General features: G+C 37.6%; 1 protein-coding gene and 1 long non-coding RNA gene across 4 annotated transcripts; one reads left to right on the top strand and one right to left on the bottom strand.

Annotated features, from left to right (window-relative positions):
- Positions 1 to 12,193: 12,193 nt before the first annotated feature.
- On the top strand, positions 12,194 to 14,505 carry LOC106436896 (pre-mRNA-splicing factor CEF1). The gene is made up of 3 exons (XM_013877845.3): positions 12,194 to 13,582; positions 13,818 to 14,013; positions 14,116 to 14,505. The coding sequence occupies exons 1-3, from the start codon at positions 13,433 to 13,435 to the stop codon at positions 14,229 to 14,231; spliced, it is 462 nt and encodes a 153-aa protein (XP_013733299.1). The 5' UTR covers positions 12,194 to 13,432; the 3' UTR covers positions 14,232 to 14,505.
- On the bottom strand, positions 14,302 to 18,293 carry LOC106436895. 3 transcript variants are annotated; one of them, XR_001287191.3, is made up of 11 exons: positions 17,776 to 18,293; positions 17,352 to 17,557; positions 17,106 to 17,206; positions 16,627 to 16,988; positions 16,202 to 16,430; positions 15,886 to 16,056; positions 15,697 to 15,780; positions 15,231 to 15,558; positions 14,962 to 15,111; positions 14,796 to 14,859; positions 14,302 to 14,705 (listed from the first exon to the last, which is right to left on the bottom strand). It is a non-coding gene; the product is annotated as an uncharacterized LOC106436895 (long non-coding RNA). The 3 variants fall into 3 exon arrangements; XR_007323990.1 differs by having other exon boundaries at positions 17,352 to 17,616; positions 17,776 to 18,279; XR_001287193.3 differs by having other exon boundaries at positions 16,610 to 16,988; positions 17,776 to 18,279.
- Positions 18,294 to 18,664: the final 371 nt, after the last annotated feature.

Here is an 18,664-nt window from a genome sequence, read left to right as displayed (position 1 = left end):
ATCATCTTCTTCGTCTTTTCTTACTTTTTTTATTCAACTCTCTCTTTTTCTTACAATTTACAGGACTTAGCTTCTTTATCTCTCTCTTTGAGTCTTTCTTCTTCTGCAAAACGACGAATCCAATTAGAGAGGGAGCATTCTTGCAGGATGTCGGACTGCCATACATGACACTGGAGGAGAGGAAGCTTCTCTTTAACTGATCATCATCGAAAATGACGTTGACTGCAGTAGATCTATATCAGATTTTCAATTTTTTAAATCTATGTTTTTAGACCAGTTGTGGAAAAAAATAATTATCAGATCCATAAGATCTTAGAGAAAGATGAAGAATAAGATGAAGAAGATAGATAAAAAAAAAGATGAAGAATAAATAATACCTTAGACCTTTATTTTACTGTTGTAACATTAGTGACGACATGGCAAATCCGAGTTGATGACATGGCGGATGACATGGAAAATCAGTTAATCAGCCGACAAACGAATATATAACTCAGCCATAATAAGTCAGTCATCAAGTATTACGTAAGTAAGCCGAAATGTAGAAACATTTCAGTAATTAATCTTTTGCTAATAAATCAGCCGTAATAAGGATAAAAAACCATAAGTTAGTCGTGTCGTCACATAAATCAGCCATCAAACAAAAATATTCTAGTAATTAATCTTTCGCTAATAACTCAGCCGTAAAAGAGCTGAGTTCATTGTTAATCCATCCTATTACGGCTTGTTTAATATAAACTCAGCCGTAACAACATCTCATCCCTTTAGTCGGCCTCAAATTCAATAACTCAGTCAGTCGATGTTCATTAACTCGACCAGGGAAACATAACTCAGTCGTTTCTTAACTACAACTCAGCCGAATTTTCCAGAAATCAAATCGCCGATGTATAAGTCAACTGTCACTTGTGTCTATAAGTCAGTCGTTTTCTTATAAATCAGCCAGATTTCTGTAAATCAGCTGTACCGGACGGCTGACTTATGTTATTAAGTCAGCCGTCTTCTCTTAAGTCAGCCGAGTTTATTTAATCAGCCGAAACATATCAATAAATCAGCCGTAACGATGTATGTAGCGCTTTACGGCTGACTTAATGAAAACACGGAAGTGAATTCCTACGTGGCGCCGGATTTTTGCTTACGTGGCAGTAAAAAGTAATGGCATTTTTGTAATGTAAATACGTTTTTTCTCATAACGTAAAGAAAGGGCACGCTTGGTACAAAAAAATTGCCAGTAATAAAAAAAAAATTTGCATGGTTCTAGTCATTTCTACTAAAATTTGTTCCCTTAAGTAAACTTCTCTTTTTTAACTATTCTATTCACAATTATATCTATCTATATACACCATAGATTGTTTTTGTAGGTTGATCACAAACCAACTACACTTACATTGGCGCTGGTAATCTCCAGATATACGATTCAAGCTCGGACCTGAACAGAGAATGAGACGTGGCTTGAACAAGGGTCGAGTTAAGAATCTCCTTACCAAGGTCTTTCATCTTGTTGATAAAGAGCATTTGCTCTGCCAGAAGCTGAACCAAACACTCTTCTTGTTCATTCTCCAAACTCTCCAGCTATCCTAAACCTTCACCAAGACCTTCGAGATCTCCATCGTCAATCAAACTCTGAAACTTTATCATCAGTTCATCACTTGCTTCATCTGGTTAGACAGCAAGAGCGCTTTGTTGAACAGAGAGCCAGAGTCTGTGCTTGCTCTTCCTGGAGCCTCAGTGACTTTCCTAGTGACTCTGACTTGGATCTCTCCACGTGTCCACTTGTCTGATGTCTTGTTTGGTTTTAGCCGTTGGTACTCCACAACGCAGTTACGGGTGCTTGAAGTTGGAAGCATAGTGTTATGGTATTTGACGTGTAGCTCCAAGGATCTCCTATCTGTAATTCCTAATGAAGCAAATACTGTAACCTTTGCAAAAACGAGATCACTTCAAAATACTTTTATTAGGAATCGTTTAAACAGACTTGTTTAATCAGATTTATGAGATCACACACACATGTGTATCCCGACTGATCAATCCCTAACTCCTCAAAACATGAGAATCCCAACCTAAGGTGCTACCCTTACAATTTTCTCGTTGTCACTCTCTTAACCCAGAAACCCTTTTGCCTAGATCTCTCTTGAAAAGCACAGCCTTTCTCTTAGGTCTCCTCTCCTTATATATCACCCCTTGTGAATATTTTTCATGATCTTCTTTCCTTATTTTTCTCAATGCCTCATAACCACTCGAATTGCAATCTCGTGTCTTCCAAGTCACTAACCGGGTTAGCTTGTGGTTCAGTTCTCTGAACCGACACCTTCTTGAACCGGATTCAATCAACAATCCAATTATTGACTCAAAAATCTCCCTCTTTTTATATGCACAAGTCACATCATCCAAGTTCTGCACACAAAACACTCAAACATAGCTCTCAGCAATAGCCATGTTAACCATCAGTCAAGACATATATCCCAACACAACAACATGCTTTAATTTGACCTTAAACACAATTAATTCATATCAAGCTGCGAAAAACACAATCACAACTCACGCATTGTTTTTGACACACAATATGCAACAAGAATGATTAAGGAAAAACATTATAAAGAAAAACATATCTTAGAGACTTAGAGTTATCGAAACATCAAACTACCACAGAAAAAACGTGAGAGACCATGGGATCAAGAGGCGAGTCAGATGAACCTTCACGTTTGATCCGGAGTACTCCCCACCAAATATTGTGGACTGGGAACTCATGAAGTCTTAGCTAATCGTGCTGCAGTAGAGGAGGTCGCTGATCAGATCGCTGAAGGTGGTGAAAGTGGTGCTGTTAAAAAGAAGCAAGGAAGCAAAAGAAAGCTTATCAGTCTTACCGATGATACTGACGATTCTGATTTTGAAATCACTCCACCAACCTGTCCAACCCAAACAACTAAGCCTCGAAGAAATACCAATTACGGAACAGCCTCGAGGAAACCCATGTTCCAATCCACTCTAGATGGCGGCATTGGCTCGTCCTCACAGGCGTGTAGTAAGGAGAAGTCTGTTCTTATGAAATCTGTGATTCATGGAGAGAGAAGAAAGCCAGTGCCTGACTCGCAAAAGAAGAATGCCGCGTCTATCCAGTTGCAGAAGAAGGCCTCTCAATCGCAGAAGAAAAATAAAAAGGTTGAGGAGATACCGGATTTTGATGAGGAATTGGAAGAAGTTGAGTTGGACAAGGCTGAAAACGATTTGCAAGATATGGAGAATAGGCAAAGATCAGACGTGTGGACTGATTTCAAGGTGGTTGGAAAAACCAAAGGAGATTTGAGAGCTGTATGCAATCATTGCAAGAACGAGTATGCATGGTATTCTCACTCGCATGGAACAAGTGGTTTGAGAAGGCATCGGCTGAGGTGTAAAATGTATCCAAGGAATACTGGAAGGCAGCAACAACTCAATACTGAGGGAAAAGTAGTATCTCGCAAGTATGATCATACTATATTTAGGCAGTTGGTAGCTAAGACAATTGTCCAGCATGATCTGCCTTACTCGTAAGTGGAGTATCAAAAAGTGAGAGACACATGCACGTATTTGAATGTTGATGTCCAAACCATTTGTCGGAACACAGCGAGAGCAGATGTGTATCGATTATATGAAAGTGAGAGAGACACACTCAAGAGGGAATTAGGGAGTCTTCATGGACGAGTGTCCTTCACGTCTGACTTGTGGACATCAGTGAAATGGAAAGGATACATGTGTGTGACAGCACATTACATTGATCAGAATTCGAAGTTGAACAGCAAGATCCTGACGTTTTGTGCTCTACCACCTCCACATAATGGTATGAATGATGTGCTTCAGCTCCTTGAATCATTGAAAGAATGGGGAATTGAAAAAAGGTGTTCTCAGTCACGCTAGATAATGCTACAAGTAATTACTTGATTCAAGATATTTCGAAATCATCAGTCAAATTTTTGAAATCACGGCTCAATTTGACTGATGATTTGTTGTGTGGAGGCAAGTTTTTCCATCTCAGATGTGCAGTTCACATACTTAACCTCATTGTGCAAGATGGGTTGAAGGTTATTGGAGGCGCTTTGCACAAAGTAAGAGAGAGTGTTAAGTATGTTTTAGGATCGGAAACGCGTGAAACATTGTTCCAAAGATGTGTAGATGCGACGGGTGCAATAAAATATGGGTGGCTAATAGTGGACGTGCCGACAAGATGGAACTCGACTTACTACATGCTTGACAGATCCATCAAGTACCGTAAAGAATTTGTTCAGTTGGAGACATTTGATAAGAAGAATTATAAAACGGCTCCCACAGCTGAAGAATGGACTAGAGAAGCCAATATCTGCGAGTTTTTGGGTCTTTTTGCTGTGATCACAAAGTTGATGTCTGGTTCGAATTACCCAACTGCAAACTTGTACTTTTATCAAGTTTGGCTGATCCATGATTGGCTTCAAAGAAATGAGGATAGCGAAGATGATGATGTCAGATACATGGTGCCTCTGATGAAAGAGAAGTTCGATAAATATTGGGATGAAGGCAGTTGTGTTTTTGCTACGGCAACAGTCTTTTGATCCACGGTTTAAGCTTTCGATTGTCGAATGTTTTTTAGGGAAGCTTGACATGAGTACACGTGATGAAAAGTTGAAGAACTTGCGAGACAAGCTTAACAAACTGTTTGAGACATACGACAAAAAGTCGAAGAATAACTCACCTTCCACTGAGCCTCGTGAGACTGTTCCACAAAAAACTCTGTGGCAGGGTCTATGGGACTGTTTGGAAACTACGAGGTGAGTGTTTTTTAAAAAAAATATTACCTCATGTTTATTTTTTTATCTCTCTGATATCTTTTTTTTTTAACTTCTTAGGATTTCTTTGCATTTCGCAAAGTCAGTGGCCTTGTGAGTGGAAAGACACTTCTAGAAACCTATCTTGAAGAACCACCTTTGGACATTACTAATTTCCAGAGCTTGGACATCCTCGATTGGTGGAAAGATAATGTGCATCGGTATGGTGGCTTGACTACAGTCGCATGTGATCTGCTAAGTATTCAAATCCCAACAGTGGCTTCGGAGTCCTTCTTTAGTATTGGATCGCGAGTTTTGAATAAATATAGGAGGCGTATACTCCCAAAAACTGTGCAAGTTCTGATATGCACTAGGAATTGGATTAAGAGATATGAATCTTATGCACATGGTAAATAACTCACATTATAATTTTTTTAAGAGTACCATTATCCTTTATCTTAAGTAAAGGAAGATTCTGATATTTGCAGATGAAGAAATCGATGGTGATGGTGAAGAAGAGAAATTACCATCATTTGAGTCCCTCGTCAATGGAGAAGATGAAAATGATCAAGTTTAATTTGGCGTTTTGCTTTATATTGATTTGGTGTTTTGCTTTATTACAATGTGGATTTCTTGTTTAGATTGATTGATTTTATTTTTAGTACAATGAGGTAATCGTGTCTTATCCAACTTTCAGAAGTTTATGTTTGACAGTCTTAGGTCTAAATCTAGATATTTGCCCATCCTTTCATGCTGCCCTTAGATTTTTTCTACTCCATATACTAATAATAATGAGAACCTTAATGTGACATCAAAGATCTTTCTTATATGCACTAGTTATTCCAAGTTAATCATCTCGATGTTGATCTTGTTCATTGCTCAGATTAATTACATGCCCCTCTCAGTTATTATCACTACATTGGTGGGAGTAAGAACCAGGAACTAGCCAAAGCTTCCACGTAAGAGAAATCTGATGCTTTAAGCTACGTAGTCACTAAGAAATGCGAAGTATCGAGGCATTTATACATTTTGCTAGTTACTTCCCCTGATGCTAGCTAACTATTCTTTCTACGTTAGCTCACTACAAGAAAACATCGTAATTCTGACGGAAAATGAGATCCTCGGAATATTTCGACGAATATCCGAGGAAATTCCGAGAAAACCCAAAATTTGGGTTTCCTCGGAATTTCCTCGGAATATACCGATGAAATACCGAGGAATGCATATTCCTCGGAAAACACCGACGAATATCCGAGGATATATTATACCGTTGGAGAGCCGTTGGGGATTTTAAAAATTCCGAGGAAATTCTGAGGAAAGAGCCGTTGCCGTCGGTATTCCGTCGGAATTTCCTCGGTACTGTCGGCAGCATTTCATCTATAAATACCCGTACCCCCCCCCCCCAACCTCTTCATTCACTCCATTTCTTCATCCTCTCACATACTATATTTACACACGAATTTGATTGAAAAAAAGCATGTCTTCTTCAAATTATTATCGTTCTTGGATCGATCGACCTCATTTGGATCCGAACACGAGATTGCTTACGGAAGAATACCAACGAGGTATAACCGAATTCATGGGGTTAGTTCAACTACAACCGGAAGCAGAAATGGGTATGTCAAGATGTCCTTGCTCTAATTGTAAAAATAGAAAGATTATTAGAGAGTGGGATGTTTGGACTCATCTATATTTGAATGGGTTTACACGAAGTTACAAAATTTGGTATCATCATGGAGAAACTGATTATGAATATGGTAGTACTAGCGAACCTCAGCATGCGGTTAGGTTAGAAGAACCAATTAGAATGGATGTAGATTATGGTGTAGGTACTGAGCAGATGGTAAATGATCATTTTAGAGGGGAAGATTTACCCAATGCAGAAGCTATGAGATTTTATGATATGTTGGATGCTGGAAAGCAACCCTTGTACGAAGGTTGCAGAGATGGTCATTCAGCTTTATCATCTGCAACAAGACTGATGGGCATTAAAAAAAATTATAATTTGGCGATTGCTGATTTTGTAAAAGGTATTCTACCTGAGGATAATGTAGCCCCTGGTTCATACTACGAGGTTCAGAAACTGGTAGCTGGTCTTGGTTTATCGTATCAGGTAATAGATGTATGCAGCAATAACTGCATGATTTATTGTAGAGCGGATGAAGAGCGGGTTACATGCAAATTTTGTGGAAAGGCTCGTTATAAAGATATGAGTGGAAGAGTTCCAGTGCCATTTAAAAGGATGTGGTATTTGCCTTTGACAGAAAGGTTGCAGAGGTTGTATCAGTCTGAACGCACAGCGCAACCAATGAGATGGCATGCGGAGCATTCAACAAATGGTGAGATTAGACATCCTTCATATGCAAAAGCGTGGAAGCATTTCCAATCAAAATATCCCGACTATGCGTATGAGAGAAGAAATGTCTACCTTGGATTATGTACTGATGGTTTCAGCCCGTTTGGCAAGAGTGGAAGACAGTATTCTCTATGGCCAGTCATTCTTACACCATACAACTTACCGCCAAACTTGTGCTTGCGACGAGAGTTTTTGTTTCTCTCCATTCTCGTTCCCAGACCAGAGCATCCTAAGAGATCACTTGATGTGTTTCTTCAGCCACTAATATATGAGTTGCAACAACTATGGGCTCAAGGTGCTGAAACATACGATGTTTCATGTAAAGAAAACTTTCAAATGCGGGCAGTACTTATGTGGACAATAAGTGATTTTCCAGCATATGGTATGTTATCTGGATGGACAACGCATGGAAGGCTATCATGTCCATATTGTCAAGATGACACATATGCTTTCCAACTAAAGAACGGAAGGAAAACGTGTTGGTTTGACTGTCACAGACGATTTCTACCACCTGATCATCCATACCGCAGGAGTAAGACTTCGTTTACAAAGAACAAGCAGGTGTTTGATGGTCCACCTGAGGAAGTTAGTGGGAAAGATTTGTTGAAGCATTTTAGGTATTTTGATGCAGAAAGAACGCCAGATGTAGGTGGACATGAAAACATTCGAGTCAGTGCGGTTGGAGAGCTACATAACTGGCACAAAAAGAGTATTTTCTGGGATCTGCCAAACTGGAAGGATCATCTGCTGAAGCATAATTTAGATGTCATGCATATTGAGAAGAACTTTTTTGACAATCTCATGAACACGATCCTTAACGTTCAAGGTAAAACAAAGGATAATTTAAAGTCAAGACTGGATTTAGTCGATATATGTGCTCGTTCAGAACTTCATGTTGATGAGAATGGTAGGGTTCCTTTTCCCATATACCGACTTGATGCAGAGGGAAAAGATGCATTTTTTGATTGGATTTCAAACGATGTGGAATTTCCAGACGGTTACGCATCTAATTTGCGTAACTGTGTCGACAGAAAGGAAGGAAAGTTTATCGGCTTGAAGAGTCATGATTGCCATGTAATGATGCAGCGCCTCCTTCCGTTTGCTTTCAAGGAACTATTACCACGGAATGTTCATGAAGAAATTACAGGGATTAGTGCTTTCTTCCGCGATTTATGCACGAGATCAGTGACTCTTGAAGGTATTGAAAATTTGAAGACTAACATAGCCGTGATTCAGTGCAACCTTGAGAAGATATTTCCTCCATCATTTTTTTATGTTATGGAGCATCTTGTTATTCACCTGGCAAGAGAATTGGAACTTGGTGGTCATGTGCAGTATAGATGGATGTATTTGTATGAGCGGTATATGTACCATTTGAAGAAGATGGTGAAAAATTATAATAGGGTAGAAGGTTCTATAATCGCACAGATGATAAATTCAGAAACTTCAAACTTTGCCGAGTTCTACTTTCCAGCAGAAGTGCAGACCAAAAAAAGAAGACCTGCTCGGCATGATGATAGAGGCGAATGGGCAACATATCATGTTACGGTTCCAGACATCTTCACAGATGTTGGACGACTTAGCGGAAAACCAAAAGACCGTCGACTTACTGAGCAGGAGCGCAGTCATTTGCAAACATATTTGCTCACCAACTGCGAAGATGTTCTTCAATATGAGAGGTAAATTACAAATTTTTATTTTAACAAGTTGAAATTTAAATATTAATTAATTATATTTTTATCAACATATGTACAGGATTTTCATGGCAGAAAAGCGGTTCGAATATAGATACGCCACAGAGGAGGAACTTGAAGAAATGAAGCAGAGAGACTTTTCTGGATGGATGCTTACTTATGTGAGTGCTTTAAACAAATTAAAATATTATTTATCACATATTTATACTAATTCACATATATTGATATAACATATATATGTGCTATTTAATAGGTGTCTGCTGGTATGACCAGAGGTGAAACATTTGACGATTGGATACGCGAGATGGTGCGTGGAGCAGAGTATGTTGTGAAGTCATATCCGAGATTTTGTACTCGAGGATATGCATTCACAACTCAAAAGAGGAGACGTTCGAGTACGACTTATGATGCTGGCGTTTGTTCTGCATCTGGAGATGATGTATACTATGGAAACATACCGGAGATTATGGAAATCAAGTATCCGGACATGGTTGGATTGCGCTATACTGTTTTCTATAGTCCTTAAAAAAAAGTACTGCTTACGCTTTGACCTGGTGGACAATGTTCCTTTTCTTAAAGTCTGTTTGTTTTCTTGTAGGATAACGATTAAAAGATATCTCTGACGTTTGGTCCATCGGAAAACCCTTGTGTTGAAAGTTATAGGATGGTACTAAAGACACATCCAGTTTCAGTGCATCGTAGAAGTTGGTCTACTGAAGAGAACGAAACTCTTGCAAAAGGTCTAAAACAACAACTTCAGGAAACACTGCTTAATGAAGTTATAGAACGGTCCAGGTACTCTTCCTCTTTTAAAGTGCTATCATATTCTGGTGTCTAAGTACCGTTAAACTTGCTACTGAAGATCTTTATTATGCAGAAATAGTTACAAGTTACATCTTTTATAAATTTCAAAAAAGAACTGACTGACAACAATTTCTTAACACTGACTTGGAAGGATCATCAGATGATATAGAGACAATTAATGAATCGATCAAAAATCTTGAGATCACACCAGAGATGATTAGGCAGTTTCTTCCGGAAGTTAATTGGGATCAGTTGGCTTCGATGTACTTCAAGGACCGTTCTGCTGCAGGAATGTGAAGCTCGGTAAGTTCCTCCTCTAGTAAGATAAATCAGCTTTCAATAATCTATGGACGCACATTCGATATACTTACATTCTCTTCATTTGAGAATTTGATAGAATTTCGTAATTTGTGTGTTGTAGGTGGATGAGCTCGGAAGATCCATTAATCAACCACGATCCGTGGACTGCGGAGGAGGAAAATAACCTGCGCCTGATTATCCAGGAAAAGGGTTTACAGACTGGCTTGACATTGCTGTTTCACTAGGGACAAATAGGACCCCGTTTCAATGTCTGGTTCGAAGGACGAGCAACTCAGTGCTCTAATAGGTCCAGTTATTATCTTCTACATTTACCTATTTCTGTATGAATCTTGTTTATTGTTTACCAATCAAGTTGTAGCAAGAGCTAGTTTGTTCGGCAAATTAGTTTACGGTGTTTAACAGATGAAATTCATGGTTAGAGCATTTCCAAAAGACACTCTATAACTTCAAATATGAAGATTTTTGATCTCAAAAAAAGAACTTTAAAACTTCATTTGAAGTTTTGAGGAGTTAAACTCTATATTTGAAGTTTCACTCTTCAAAACTTTAAATTTGAAGTTTCATATTTTTATTTGCATTTTGGTCCCTACAACTTCACAAAACATTTATGATTCATAAATATTTTCTTGTTTATTGTTTTAATCCTTATAAAAATTATATCTCATAAATATTTTAAGTTTTGTTTACAAATCTAAGTTTTACACATAAAATTAGATAAAACTTTAAATAAGATTTTAAATATTTAAAACTAGATTTAGACAACAAAAATATACAAAAGAAACTTAACTATTACACAAATTTAAATATTACAACACCACTAGTTAGGTAAATTTGATCCGGAACCTTCAAAATTTCCAAATATTGTCCAATTTGTTTTGTGTAACTGAAGATGGTTGTTGTTGTTGATGATGTCTTTTCGTACAATTCTTTCTTGTTCATATTGAATATATTCACAAGTATTAATATCATCGATAAAAGTTAGTCTTTTAGCAATATTTTATGTTTCTCTTTTATTTTCTTGTTCTGATCTAATGTATTTACAAGTATTAGTATCATCCAATTTCAACAATTTTTTTTATCTCTAATCTACAAATTAAAAATGAAGAGGGTCATTTTTACTTCGAAATGCACTAGTAGATTATATATATGCATTACGAAAATCACTTTATTGAATAATATGGTATTTTGCTTGAACTTTAATATTAATTAAGTTATTTTGTTTAAAATTTTATATTTTAATATAATATTTTATTAATTAATATTGTTGTAATATGTTTATATATGTGCTAGTTATTTACAAAAGTTTTATGAATTCAAATTAGTTATGACAAATATAAGGACCATATTATAAAATACAAATAGTTTTGAAGTTGAGTTTGAAGTTTTGCTTTTGGATAAGAACACTTTTAAACTTCAAATATAGAATTTTGGAAACTTCGAAATAGAGTTTCTTTTTGGAGATGTTATTAGTCGACGTGGGATTACCTTAATATGCCGTCATTAATGATAATCATGTAGTAGGATTTAGCATGTGTTACAGGGTATTGTCCTGTCATTTTATGATCTCTTAATTCATATACTTATTTGAATGGTTGATCTTGTTCTCTTCTCTATACTTTCTTCTTCTCTATACTTTCAGATGGAAAAAGACGCTTCACCCTACTAGAACGAGGGTAGGGAAATTCAGCTCAGAGGAGCTCAAAACTGGCCATCGAACGGCGGGAGAGGCTCGAATGTATGTGAATGTCTAGGTGGAAGAGCTGGTGGTGGTGTTTCCTTGTTCATCTTTTAACTCGGAGACCGTCACCGGAGTAGAACTAAAGGCCGCGCGAAAGGATAAGGCGGGGGATGGATCTGGTGGTGGTGTTTCCTTGGTCATTTTCCTCATTGTGGTCTATTTTTGTGACTAAAACTTGAAAATTGTCTATTTATGAGAATTACCCTTTAATTAATTTAGCTTATTTTTTATAAAAAAGAAAATAAAAAAATATTGAAATTGAATAAAACTAAAATTTTCATTATTTTATATAAAAATTATATATAATATAAAAATACAAATACAATAAAATTTTAAATATATAATACATTCGGATCCGGATCCAGATATCTGGACCCTAAGATTTTATTATCCGGATCCGTCGAATCCGTAAAATCAAGATTCGGATCCGGATCCGGACTCCCCGGATATCTGTTTTTTTGGATCGGATAACGGATCTCGGATATAAGTCTCAGGCCTACTAGCTAGGATATACTAAGATTAAATAGATAAATCATTATCTAATATACTTAAATTCATCATTTCAATTTTCTAGAGCAAGCGTATATATGCGACGATGACCTAAAGCAAAAACCTTAAAAGATGAATTAATTACCTCAAAGATATGATCAAACAACAACTCATTCATTATTCAAAGATGATGCATGGGCTTCAAGGCTATTCTCACGTTTAATATCTCAGCATTTGAGGTTCCTACTCACATTTCACTACGTGTACAATGGTTTGTTTCCGTCTCTATTTTCTCATTAATTTATCATCAAAGTTACCCATCTAATTAAACTCATCGAAAACCCGTAAACATTAAGGAGGGGAAAAAAACATAACGACAAACATGGAAGCTACAGTTGACAAAAATCAGGTTGTGGAGTGAAGTTTCATTTACACTCATAACTCCGAAAATGAGCTTAAAAATAGGCTAGTGTTGTTGTCAATTTGCTGCAAGAGAGTAAATATAGTTTTATGATTTTTTTTCTACACTGTTCTTTTTTAGGTTGGACCATGAAACAAGAAAGATTGATCACTTGGATGAATGAGCATTTAGAGTTGTGTTTTTTTTTTTTTAATCTGGTTTTCGTTTTTATTTTCTATTTTCCTTTTGATATTGATTTTCTAATGGATATTAATTTAGACAAAGAAGGTCTTTAAACTCAAATTTTATATTGAAAGCAATTATATATCAAAGTCTTTAAAAAAAAGCAATAATATACCAAAATGTAAATACGAAAACACTAAAGATTTTCAAATGCAAACAACAGCAAAATTGAAAAAAGTGTGTCAAATGCAAACAACAGCAAAATCGAGATAAGATTTTTGTGCCACTAAAAACAATAACCCATGTTATAATGAATTTGTGAACAATTTCAGTTAATTAAATGGCATGGCTCACGAAATTAACACACACACACACACACACAACAAAGAAAAAAAACAAAATTGGATGCGTCAATGTATTATTTAGCGCTCCGAAGTATAATTTGTATTTAAATTTAAATGAATAAATATGTATGTAAAAATAAATAACGGATAGATGAAAGGTTTGTATTTTAACTTTAACTGCTGGTGTTTGTTAAAAAAAAACGGCTAGTGTTACACGCGTCTATAAATAGGGGATCTTGTTGCTTGAGCGCAAATCAACGCCTTTAGAAAATTAATTATTTCATCTTTTCTCTGAGAGAGAGAGAGCGCGAACGAAAGAAAGAAAGAAAGAAAGATGTGGAAGGTTAGTGAGGATGCGATGCTCTACGCAGGGGTGAAGAAGTATGGGAGATTCGCATGGGAGGCCGTGTCCGCGTCTATGTTCGAGCACAGTAGATCGTGGCGTGAGTGCAAAGAAAGATACGAAATACTCACCGAGCCGAAGGTAATTTATCAGTTTATCACTTTCCTTTTTCGGTTTCGTCTCTTCTGTAATCCAATCGCGTTGAAGAAACCCAGTGAATCTTTTACGTACAGGGTTGACTAAAACCTAAGAGATGAATCTTTTTCGATTCTTTTTCATTTTTTATGTTGTTTGATTTGGATTTTAATTGGCTTGTTTAGAATCTGTTAGGTACAAGGTTGACTAAAGTGAATCTTTTTCTTCTGTTGACTTTTAGTTGTGGACCAGTGAAGAAGACGCCCTTCTAAAGACGGAGGTTGAGAAGTTCCACTCGTTTGTGCTGTGGGCAACGGTGGCGTCCGTGATGAGACGTCCACTCCAGTCGTGTCGCAGGCGGTATTTGTCTCTGACGAAACCTGACACGATTCCTCCGACTCGGGGTTTGGATAAAGTCAAAGCAGGTTCAAAAAAAGGTAATTCTTTAATATTTCTTGTTAAATGACTGTTTGCTTTATTATAAAAAAGAAAAAAAAAAAAGAAAAACTTAAAATTCTTCGTTCTTTTTTAATTTGTAGATTCAGAAGTCCGCCGGCAGCGCAGGCGCCAGACAGAAGATGAAGAGGAAGATCCAGCTCTGATGAATCCCATCTTTTTTTTATCAGTTTTGGGTTTTTTTTTTGTCATTAACTAGACCATCATTTCATTTTCATTTTTGGGTTTTTGTTTTGGATTTTAATAACTAGAAAAAAATAAAAAAAAAATAAAAAGAGGAAACTTTAAGTTTCCCAATTAAAGAAACCATTTTTTTTTATTTGTCTACAATTAAAGAAAAATAAAACAGAGCATGAATTAAAAAACCCTCAACATCATATAACTTCATGTGTACATATGAACATTCTATCAACGGACCTTTTTGTTACAAGTTTCCTTCTTCACCACATCGTTGTGCGAAACAGAAACTGAAATCAACATTTAGAAAAAGGGAAACGAGAGTGAAAAATTTCTCACATTGTTTTCAGGATGAGGTTGAGCAGTCTGGGGTTGGGGTGGTTGTTGTTTCTGATCTGATCACACGGGTGTTGTAAGAGCCGCATGTACCGCATTTATGGTACAACCAATGGAACCGTGTCCTTCCTTTGCGTTCACAGTCATTACATAAAGTGTCCTGCAACAAGTGCATGTGAGAGTGTGAGTGTGTGTCATACAAATAAACTAGACTAGAGTCCAAATAAACAGCAGTTCTAGTGTTTCTCACCTGACACAGAGCGATCTTTGTATTCTTCTGCAGCTAACAGTGCATCTAGCATGCGGAAATAAACCTATAGAGTTTGAGAATAAACGAAGAAACATTGGTTAAGTGAATGATACTTGCAATGATGTGATTTGAGAGATTAAGCTCCAAGGGACAGGGATTAACTTACACCCATATCTCCTAACGACTTTCCACATTCTGAGAGAGTGAGCTTTCGCCACTAGAAGTCCTGTTTTCGTCTTCCAGGGAAGAAATGGAGAGCCTATCTCCCAAAGACATGCCTTCAGTGTTTTGTCCAGGGAGATACCGTTGATGCATCCTGAAATGGCAGAAGAATTGTAGCAGAGGTTGTTCATTGGTGAATATGAGAATGATTGTCAAAAGATTAATATGACATGATGTGGTCAAGCCATAGACTTAGGGCAACAAGCACTGCACCTGCGGACAATCTTCTAAAATCAGCACCTCAGTCCTTGTCCGCCACCCTGAAAATCAAAACCAATCATTAATGTGACTGCTAAACACCTAAGCGTTTGCACTAAACAAGTGTTGACTAGGATCTGGCCTGAAAACGTCGCGACTGAAGATACCCCTTTTGATTGCCAACTGGAATACCCATGATGCAGTAGCTCTTAGTTCAAATGCCCAGAGAAGATTCAAAAGAGCATTGGCAAAATTGAGAGCAGCATTGTCCTTTATGGGTTTCAGTTTCTCGAACCATTCATCCACCTCAGAAACTAGCAACTCAGGTCTTCCAACTAAAAGCCTAGTAGGAATCATTAAGAACATGAGAATTAGTAACATACGATGATAATTTATTATTTCTAGGTTCAGTTAAGAGATATACTTTTCAAGGAATACATCAGATTATTCAAGATAGAATTCAAAATGGTAAGCAGCATACCTGACAGGAAGATCAAAACCAATATCTTGAAGAGCTTTCAGAAGCAGCATGACTTCACTTTTTTCTTTGGAGAAACTCGCCGCCCTAACAAAGAAAGTCCATATCCATGTAATTGTGAAAGATTGTGAGTCGCTAATAATTTAAAAAAAAAGGTAAAGTTTCATCAAGAACGAAAACAGTAGATTATACCTCCAGCTTGCAAGTTCTTCAGAAAATTCTTAGCTTCATCTTCTGTTAAAGATGCAGTCAACCATGGCAAAACACGTTCAATTATAATCTTAAGGGCATTATGCACAGGCTTTGGTAGAGAATCTCTTGTTGTTTTTTAAAGCTGAAGTTCTTTCGTGCAAGGGGTAGCACCTGCAAATATTGTGAAGTTAGCTGAGATCCTAAATTGGCATCTTGGATCTTCATAGCCTATGGTATCAACTGATCTTATGCCAAACTTCCATAGTTTCACTTGTTAACAAGAGTATATGTCACAACACTTAGGGGAAAAGTTCACCTGAATTTCCTCGTTGTGGAAGTGCCTTTGAATAATTTCCATTATTTGATCCGCATGTGAGCACAGCTTGGTGTAAAACTCAACAGCAGAAGTAGAAGACGCTCCAGCACTTTTGATTTTTTTCAATTAAGCATCAAAACTCGTTAAACTGGTTTTCTTCTTCATCGTGCTCCTCAGAAAATGAAAGCTCCCATCTACTGCTGGAAATATGATCTTGTCCTGTGCAAGACTGCAACGACAAAATAATAATGTATCATCTCAGAAAACCTAAGAGAGCTCCATTTATAATGATAACGATCTCATGAAGTAACGTACTTAAGCATGAGATAGGAAAGATGAACAAGATCCACATGCAAAATTTTGCAAGATCCGTTTGCAAAACTGTATATAAAAAGATGCTAAAAATACCAGTGGAAGATGCATACTTCAGCAATATATTGCAAGCGTTCATCAAATGAAGATAAATCCGAAAAATCTCCAGACAGCTGAATTTTCCTAGCCTCGTCGGTTATTTCCTTCATCTCCTTGTTGATTGAGTTGTGCCAAATTTTTATCTCATCAATTGGGTGCATAGGAGCATCATACTCGGTAAGCTCTGGGTACTTTCTCTTCCCGGCCTTGGATCCCTCACATGGGCACTGTGCTCTACTAGTTTTGCACGGAAGCATGCTGCTAGAAGAATCTAGACAACAATGGAACGAAGAATCTTCTACACCACGCGAAGCCATAGTATCGCTTTTCCCTCCCAACCAGGTGAAGATAGAATTCAAAATGGTAAGCAGCATACCTGACAGGAAGATCAAAACCAATATCTTGAAGAGCTTTCAGAAAATAATTATGTATCATCTCAGAAAACCTAAGAGAGCTCTATTTATAATGATAACGATCTCATGAAGTAACGTACTTAAGCATGAGATAGGAAAGATGAACAAGGTCCGCTTGAAACCACCAGACTATGTACGCTTGCTCTTCATGCTTAAACTTCTCAATAAGTAACGGGAACACCTGTCGGCAAGCAAAAAAAAACCCACTAATTTTTTTAATAAACGCCAGTGCTTTATCCTAACAATAATGCTCCGTGTTAACAAAATTCAACAGAGAAACTACGTCTTTGCTGTGAAGGAAGAAGAAGACCAAACAAAACCTTTACCTGTTTCTGTTCTTTAGCCAAGTGCTCGCTAACAGATGTCTGACTCCAGTACTGCTAGCCAACTCCCTTCGATAACTTTCATCGATCTCCGTGGCGGAATTTAGCAGCTCAAACAGATGGTCGAAGAGGGTGCCTTCACCTTGGTGCTCAAGAGAATACGTCTGCGCTACGTTCTTCACGCGTATGTCGAGAGCTGAAAAGATCACCTACATCCACAGACAGATATACACAACCGTCAAGAGCTTCTCCTCATAATACACATAAGCTGCCATAGATCAAGAAAATGATCAGAAACAATCAAGTGCAGCTATATGCTCCCGCCTCAACCAAAAGAACCAATTCGAGCAGAAAAGTAAAATCAAAGCACAAATTGTGATTTTTCGAATGTTTCCACAGAGAAGAGAAGGGAGCTTTTTGGCATTACCTCGTCATCGGCATTGCAGTGATGCTTATAGATGGATCTAAGGAACCGGTACCGTTCACGGAGGAGACGGAGATCAACGTGGTGACCTGTAGCAAACTCAAGCGCCAGCCTATGAAGCGATTCGAGCTCACTGCATACCGCCTTATGAAAGAAGAGGAAAATCAGGATCGGAGATATCTCCTACGCATCCTCCGTGAACGTATTAGTGCTCGTGAGCACCGTGGCTGACGAAGACGCTACTCCTCCGCCGCCTCTCGCCGCCTCGAAATCCGGCAACGGCGTCCCCATTTCCCGCCGAGTTTATCTCTCTTCGTGTACGTGCAACAATCTCCGCTACTCTATTCCACTTCCTTCCACAACCGTCGATTTTTCAAATCTGAGCTCGCGAATTATCTGTTTTTTTTTTTGTGCGTGGTGTTGTTCGGAGACGATGAGAACTGAGAAGGAAAGGTCGAGGCTTCGTCTGGTTTCGATTTTGATTTTGCTTTTGCTTTCTTTTTTTAATTATGCATTAATCTGGAAAAAAATACTTTTTAACTGTTTATATATACTACCTTTGAAATTTGATCCAAAAAAAAAAAAAAAAAATATATATATATATATATATACTACCTTTGAAATTTTCAATCAAATTTTTTCATACAATATGATACGAAATTTAAATAATGAACTAAAGGAGCTTGGGATTGGGTGGGTGTGTTTCTATACAAGGTTTTATAGCACGTGGCTATTACCATCGCCACGTTGGATGCTGATGTAACCAGCCCAGCTTGGCACGTGACTGGTTGCCTCTCGACGCGTGGGAGCGACGTACCTACGAACGCAAATGGTCCGCGAGACATGGACGCTGGTTAGAAAGGGACTTCTTTTTTTTTTTTGAACAAAAGAA

This window comes from Brassica napus, chromosome C5, assembly GCF_020379485.1.
Source record: "Brassica napus cultivar Da-Ae chromosome C5, Da-Ae, whole genome shotgun sequence".
In the NCBI taxonomy this organism is placed as follows: domain Eukaryota; kingdom Viridiplantae; phylum Streptophyta; class Magnoliopsida; order Brassicales; family Brassicaceae; genus Brassica; species Brassica napus.
Note: the sequence above shows the minus strand (reverse complement) of the source record. Positions and strands in the feature narration are given on the sequence as shown.

Bases quoted from the DNA above. Each gene is read 5' to 3' on its own strand.
- LOC106436896 (XM_013877845.3), top strand. From the start codon at position 13,433: ATGTGGAAGGTTAGTGAGGATGCGATGCTCTACGCAGGGGTGAAGAAG. The intron at 13,583-13,817 runs GTAATTTATCAG...GTTGACTTTTAG, and splicing joins AAATACTCACCGAGCCGAAG to TTGTGGACCAGTGAAGAAGA. The intron at 14,014-14,115 runs GTAATTCTTTAA...TTTAATTTGTAG, and splicing joins CAAAGCAGGTTCAAAAAAAG to ATTCAGAAGTCCGCCGGCAG.